This window comes from Elephantulus edwardii, unplaced genomic scaffold (assembly GCF_000299155.1).
Source record: "Elephantulus edwardii isolate Elephantulus edwardi_28Jun2011 unplaced genomic scaffold, EleEdw1.0 scaffold00055, whole genome shotgun sequence".
NCBI lineage: Eukaryota > Metazoa > Chordata > Mammalia > Macroscelidea > Macroscelididae > Elephantulus > Elephantulus edwardii.
The window spans coordinates 11,204,730-11,212,111 of record NW_006399805.1 but is presented as its reverse complement, the minus strand read 5'-3'; the positions used below and the strand labels follow the sequence as shown (position 1 = coordinate 11,212,111).

Sequence of the window (7,382 nt, the reverse complement as noted above, 5' to 3'; positions counted from 1 at the left end):
GGATTGTAAAACAATGAAAGACATTTTCTTTTACTTTTCCAACAGGGTAGTGTACTAGGGGGGAGGGTTAGGAGGGGAGAAAAGTGCAACAATGAATGAACGGAAATCCAAAGTCTCTGTAAATTTTCATTGACATTAATAATAATTTTTTTAATGGGGTGGAACGCCAGGGATGCCAGCACACTGGAGATCTGCGAGTCTAAGAGCAGGAGACAGGCGCTTAGCCAGTGTGGTGAAGCATTGCGGGCATCACCATAAGCAATTTCTGGCCCAGGTGAAAGAAGATGCGATCAATTCTACATGGACATGGGGTGTTTAGAAGATAATAGATGAAGAGGGTTAGTTGACAGATGCTGCACGTTCCTAGCAATTGGATCAAGAGATGATAAGGAAGGCACAGGGTACAACAAGGTTCAGGCCGGCTCTTAGGGTCGCTAGGAGTAGCACTCAGCTTGACGCCACCTAACGACAGCAACAGCAGTGGCTACTGATTTTCAGCATTGCTATCATAAGTTTGTGAGGATTTTTGTCTTCTTGATGTTAAGATGCAGTCCATACTGAAGGCTGTAGTTTTTGAACTTTTGCAGCAAGCACTTTAAGTTCTCCTCTTTTTCAGTAGACAAGGTCATATTATCTATAAAACGCAGGTTATTGATGAGTCTTGCTCTGATCCTAATGCCATTTGCTGACATTTATTGAGTATGCATAGGCTTTTGACTGTGTGGATCTCAACAAACTACAGATAACATTGAAAAGAACAGGAATTCCAGAATACTTAATTATGCTCATTGAAATCTATATCTATACTAAGAAGCTGTTGTCAAAACAGAACAAAGGAGCACTGTTGTTGTTATGTGCTGTCAAGTCACCTGTGACTCATAGCGACCCTGTGTACAACAGCCCTAAACCCTCCTCTATCCTGAGCCAACCTCACTGTCTCTAACACACCACCCCCATTACCCCAGTGACTGAATCAATCCATCTCATCTAGGGTCTTCCTCTCCTGCACTGTCCGTCCACCCTCCCAAGCATGACCTCCCTCTCCAAGGACTGATCCCTCCTTTCAGCATGTCCAAAGCATCTCAGAATCCTTGACTCCAAGGAGCAGCTTCTCTAGGATGAACCTGTTCATTCTCTACTGCACTGTTAAAATCAGGAAGGATGTACCTCAGGATTGTAGCCTATCTCCATACCTATTCAACCTGTTTGCTGAGCATGTCATTTGCGAAGCCAGGCCCTGTGAAGAAGGATGTGAGATTAGGACTGGAGGAGGACTCATCATATTAAACATTATCTTTTCTGTTTCGGGAACTCTGGAAGAATAGCCCATAGGGAGTGACACTTCTAACCCTAAGGTGATGTTATTTTGATGGTTCAAATCCTGGGGCAGCTCCTTGGGAGAAAAATGGGAGGTCTGCTCTTATTTGATTTGTTGTTGTTGTGTACCATCAAGCCGGAACCGACTCCTAGCTTGTCCTCCAGTGGGTTTTTAAGGCATCAAATCACACAGAAAGAGACTGCCCATCTCGTCCTGTGGAGCAGACGGTGGATGCAAATGTGTATCTTTAGATTGGCAGCACAACTCCTACCACGGAACCATCAAAATTTCCTCCTCCAATGAGTTGATTCCAACTAAAAAACAATGACTGAGATTTTAGCTTAATTTTTAATGAAATAAGTACAAAATGGCATTGCATTTCAATATCAAGTGCCTTTTTTATGACCATGAGAGATAAATTTGTTTATAAACCATTTGTTCATATGGTGTTGTTTGTAATTGCCTTATAGATTTTGTCTTTTTTTTTTTTCAGTCTTAACATGTTCTGATTCTCCTTTGTTTTGGAATTACTATGAACAAGAATACATTTTCCTGAGTGTATGATAAAATTAGATTTTTTTCTCAGTGTGTCAATTTCCATTACAATGTATCTACATAATAGGTTTCATTGACTATACAAAAGCATTTGACTGTGTAGATCACAACATATTGTGGCTAACCTTGAGAAGAATGTGAAACCTATACGTGGACCAGGAGGCAGTCATCAGAACAAAGCAAGGAAACACTACTTAGTTCAAAATCAAGAAAGGAGTGCATCAGGGATGCGTCCCTTGTCCACATATTTTTATATATATGCAAAATATCATTTAATAGATTATTCAGGAGGTTGGACTTTATGAGGAGGAATGTGGCATCAGGATTGGAGGAAGACTCAACAACAACTTGCAATATGCAGATCATACAACCCTGCTTGCTGAAACTCAGCAGGACCTGAAGTAGTTGTTGCAGAAGGTCAAGGACTGCAGTCTTCAAGATGGATTGCATCTCAACATCAAGAAGACAAAAACTCACCACAGGGCCAATTACCAGCACCATGATAGATGAAGAGATTGAAATTGTTAACAATTTCAGCTTACTCAGTTCCACAATCAATACTCTTGTCACCAGAAGTCAGGAAAACAAAAGATTAATTACATTGGGGAAAAATCTGCTGTCAAGGACCTCTTTAGAGTGCTAAATAGCAACAATGTCAGTCTAGACACTAAGGTGCATCTGATGCAGGCTGAGGTCTTTGCAGTTACTTGCTATGTATCAAAAAACTGGACAATAAATGACAGCAGAATTGATGCCTTTGAGTTGTGGTGCTGGAGAAGAGTTTTTGAACATGCCAAAAGGACAAACATGTGTGTACTGGAGAGGATAAAGACAAGTTGTTCCTTGGAGGCAAGGATTTTTTCTTTTTCTTTTTTTAATTGTGATTTTTTTTAATAAAGTTTTTATTTTAGAGTGGTTTACTTACAAAATTTGTAAACATTGTTTTTCACATTGGATCCTTCCCATTTCCTTAACCCACCCACCTCTCTCCACTCATCAAATTATGTGACCCTATCGCTATATACCTCCTCCACCCATAAAGATTTTGAAGCTCCATCCAACATACTTTGGACATGTTGCCAAGAGGGACCAGTCCTAGGAGAAGGACATCTTGCTTGGAAGGACGGAGGGCACAGCACAAGAGATGGATTGACACAATAACTGGGATAACGGGGGTAGGTGTGTCAGAGACAGTGAGAGTAGCTCAGGTTAGGGGGGTGTTCAGAGCTATGGTGCGTAGGATAACCAATAATTGCAACTGACTTGACAGCACATAACAACAGCACAGTGGTTTTGGCAGGTAGAAAAGAGCTCTGGTGGCCTAGTGGCAAGAATCTGTGCTGCGGTCTCAGAGGCACTTGGTTCAAGGCTACCAGCGGACCAATGGAAGAAGGATACTCAATCTCCTCCTATGCGAGTAACTGCCTCTAAAAACCCATCAGAGAGTCGCTGTGGGTTGGCTCTGACTCTATGGTACACAACAACAACAATGCCATCAGATAGGTGTGGCATCAAGATTTTTTGGTGACTCAAAAAATGTTACTATTCATGTTCTGTCTGGTTTGAACCTCTGTTGTAGCCATGCTCACATGTCAGCTTTGACACTGTGAATTTCCCCTGGGTGACACCATCCTAGGTGATACTGTGAACATGACATGCCTATGAAGACAAGGCTACGAACATCTGCATGTATGCCCAAAGCACACGCATGCGCACACAGACACATGTGGGTGAGCCCAGCTGCAGCTCTGAGAATGCAAATGGGATTTCACAGTCTGGGAATTGGATAAGAGCACACATTTGCCTCCAAATTTGTTTTCATGGCCAAAACACAAAGTAGCCTCACATCCATCATAAGCTGCATCACGTGCAGAGATGAAAGCTCTCCCATCCTGGAAGAAAAGCTCATGAGGCAGGGATTCTGTCCCCAAAATAGAGAAATGAGAGGACCGCATGCATCTCCGCCATCATCCCTTGTTTGAAGGGTTGGTTGCTCGATCCATTTGATTAGATTTGTGCATACATGTGAATGTGTCCCCAGCTCAACCTAGAGGGATCCTCACAGATATGAACACGGTCATCCTGGTTTCCTGCAGGGTGGCCGAGATGTGGACTCACCCACCTGGGGCTGGCATCATTCACCACTGTTTACCGGGAGCAAAGACTCACATGTTGTTGTTAAGTGCCGTCGAGTCGTAGACGACTCATAGCGACCCTATGTCTTTTGTGACTTTCATCCTCTCTCCAGGTTCATAGGGCTTCTGGAGGCAAGCTATTATGGAAGTGGATGCCACTCCTGCTTCCAAGTTTGTTTTAATTACATAGCCTCTGTAAAATGGGGATAAAGATATTAATGGTGCAGAGTTGCAAATGAGATCATGTACTTCATGCAAGAGAGGCTGATAAGATGTGAAGTCCAAGACAGATGTCAGGTGGCATCACAGTCAGCATCAGAACAACTGACCATGAAGGGCATCTGTATAAAAACAGTGGTGGGATGATGTAAACTCACCCTGCTACTGAAGTAGCATCTTCCTATGTGAAGAGAGACTTCAGTCAGTATCCCTAACACAAAGGGGTGCCAGACCTCACACAGCTCATGGTGGTCCCAGCAGAGCCAGTTCCCCAGGTTGGTGGTCCTGTGTACAGTGCCCACATTGACTTCCCTGCGTCCCTGTGGGTGAGGAAAGATGGAAAGAAAGAAAAGTAGATGAAAGCAGACCCGCATGAGATCCCACATGATACAGGAAAGTGTATGAAGTCTTATCTTCTGGACTCCATGTCCCTTGGATATAGACCAGCAGAGATGTGTCCATACAGTGCTGAAAAGAAAGCTAAGGAAGTAAGTGGGACTTGGAAGGGGGTCTCAGGAGGGAGAGACAGGTCGGCGCTTTACCATGGCCACTTATTTAGTGTCCTGACAAGGGCACTGGACAGAGGAAGGATACTTGGTCTGGTCTTAGCACAGCCACCAGCCCCCAATGGCACCCAGGCCAGCTCTTCCCTCTCAGCTCAGTTACTTTATGACCACATAAAGGAGACTATGGAGTACAGCTAACCAGTTGCTCAACAATATTTCATTACATGCAAACAGTACTGTGAAAGCCGCAGACATCGGAGGTCCATGCTGGGTCTATGCCCAGACATGCTAGGTAGTCTCCAGTTCAGGCTGTTGAGAGGCCAGAGTGAAAGGTCAGAGGTTAACACTTGAGCTCACTGGGGAGCAGTGTCCTTCTGGACACTTTCCAGGAGCACAAGCCAGGGTCTGTCACTTCTGCTGCCCCCCTCCAGGGAGTCTCATGAAGACTATGGCCACTATTAGAGATCGAATTGTGTCTTGTCTCCCTAAATATGTGTCAACTTGGCTAGGTCAAGGTTCTCAGTGTTACTTAGTTGTGTTCTGTTTTGTGGTCTGATGTCATTATCTCGTTAGTTGTGTTTATGATGATAATGAAGTAGGATTAGAGAAAATTATGTTCACAAAACATAATATACTCCACAGGATAGGCTGCATTTTGAGTCAATCCCTTTTGAGATATAAGAGATTAAACAAATGAGCAGAGATCAAAAGAACCTCCTACCACCAACAAAGTAGAGCCTGGAGAAGCATTTGTCCTTTGAACCCAGAGTCCCTTTGCTGAGACTCTCCTAGACTCAGAGGGAGATTGACGAGGAAGATCTTCCCCAACAGCCAACAGAGAAAGAGACTTCTGGAACCGGCAAGCTGAACTCAGACTTCTAGCCTCCTAAACCATAAGAGAATACACTTATTTTTGTTGAAGCCACTCACTGTGATTAGCGAACTAAGACTAGATTAGCATTAGAGAACTAAGACCATGGTCAACTGGCATGTAGCCTAGAAGGCAAATACTAGGCTCAGATAAATAACCAGAAATAGAAAGAAACAAGTGTTTGTATTTGCTTTGTCTTTTAGTTAGATGGCTAAACCACAAGCACTGCAGTAGAAAAATGGAAAATTATTTCACTTGTGGGTCTTTTCTAAATACATTTGTATCAGATAACAAACATTAGCAATTCGGTGAAAATGCACAAAAAATCATGGATCATTAAAGTCATTCTTCTGAGGAATCTGAGGAAAAGCAGCATAGTTTACATGGATAATATAAAACCCGAATGTATTGTTTGCCACATCTAAAGAGAATAAACATCCATCTACCAAACACAGAGCACAGCCCGAGCAGTAGCTCCCTAAGAGGACACACCTGCAGTGCAGGACGAGCCCTGGCCATGGGACTAGTGTCAAGGAAGAAATGCTGCACAACGGAACCATCAGCTCCCTTTCAGAACATGCTCAAGAGCATCGTGAGCGTCCTGTACAGCCCTGTCCCCAAGTCACACCCCACCACCTCTGCAGCTTCTGGAGGACTCTCTTCCCAGACTGCTTGATCCTCTGGTTGCCCAGGACCAGTACTACAGAGTGAAGAGATGGGGAGGCAGCCATGATGGTCTCAGAGAAGAAGACAGAAGTGAGATCCGGAGGGTATGACTTGGCGGATATGGAGAAAGGGCTGGCCAGGACGTACACTATGTGGAGAACCAGAAAGCAGCCGAGACAGCTCAAGGCCTTGATGTGAGCCCGGGCCTGGGGGTCCCTCCTGCCCACCCAGAAGGCCTGCATCTTCAGGTGGTGTCTGTACAGAGACAGCATCAGCATCCCAGAGTACAGAAGGAACAGTGAGAAGGGCAGGAAGCTGCCTGAATTGAGCTTGAGTAAGTAAGTGTAATGCTGGTTTAAGAAGGGTTGGGGGACGCTGCTGTTGCCCCAGGCAGAAGTGTAGTGGTCCTTCCGGGTGACATGGCCCACAAGGATCAAAGTGATGATGCAGTAGCCAAGGAGGCCCCAAAGGCTCACGCGATAGGCTCGCTGCTTGAGCCACGCACAGGCAGGGTGCCGGCAGGTGCTGATCTTCAGGCAGTAGAAGATGCTGAGGAAGGCAGTGAACCACAGGCTGGCCTGGCTCACGAAGACCCAGGCGACACTGTGGTAGCGGAGCCAGCGGCTGTTCTGGAAGCATGGGAACAGGATGAGGTCCACCATGATCAGCCATTGCAGGAGAAAGCGAGAGGCCGCCAGGCCGAGGACAATGTAGCCGTAGGTGGACTGTCCAGCTGGCCTAGCCCACTCTCCGAGACTCCAGACTACCAGGGCCCCATTCCCGAGCAGACCAATGAAGAACTCGATCATGGCCATCACCAGCAGCAGGCCTTGGGTCGTGGTCAGCATTGCTCCGGCCAACGTTCAGAGCCCCAGAGGCAGTGTCCCAGTCACCTGAGTCCTAGACCCTGCCTTGTCCTCTGTAACTGTGTCCTTGGGCAGAGACTAAGACCGTGGCCAGGAGCAGAGTGCTCAGCAGTGGCCGTCTCGCTGTCTCTGTATTTGCATCCACATGAGCAAGTCTCGAGCCTCGTTTCTGAGACTCAGCACAGCCCACAGCCTCAGCTGTCCCCATCAGCGGCCGTGACGTCTACACACAGCAGTGATGTCACA

General features: G+C 45.7%; 1 protein-coding gene across 1 annotated transcript; it reads right to left on the bottom strand.

Moving 5' to 3' along the window:
- Window positions 1-6,185: 6,185 nt before the first annotated feature.
- Window positions 6,186-7,118, bottom strand: LOC102859957 (taste receptor type 2 member 5-like). The gene has a single exon (XM_006887234.1). The coding sequence runs from the start codon at window positions 7,116-7,118 to the stop codon at window positions 6,186-6,188; it is 933 nt and encodes a 310-aa protein (XP_006887296.1).
- Window positions 7,119-7,382: the final 264 nt, after the last annotated feature.

What these genes read in the sequence shown, in the direction of transcription:
- LOC102859957 (XM_006887234.1), bottom strand. Translation starts at nt 7,118, where the DNA reads ATGCTGACCACGACCCAAGGCCTGCTGCTGGTGATGGCCATGATCGAG.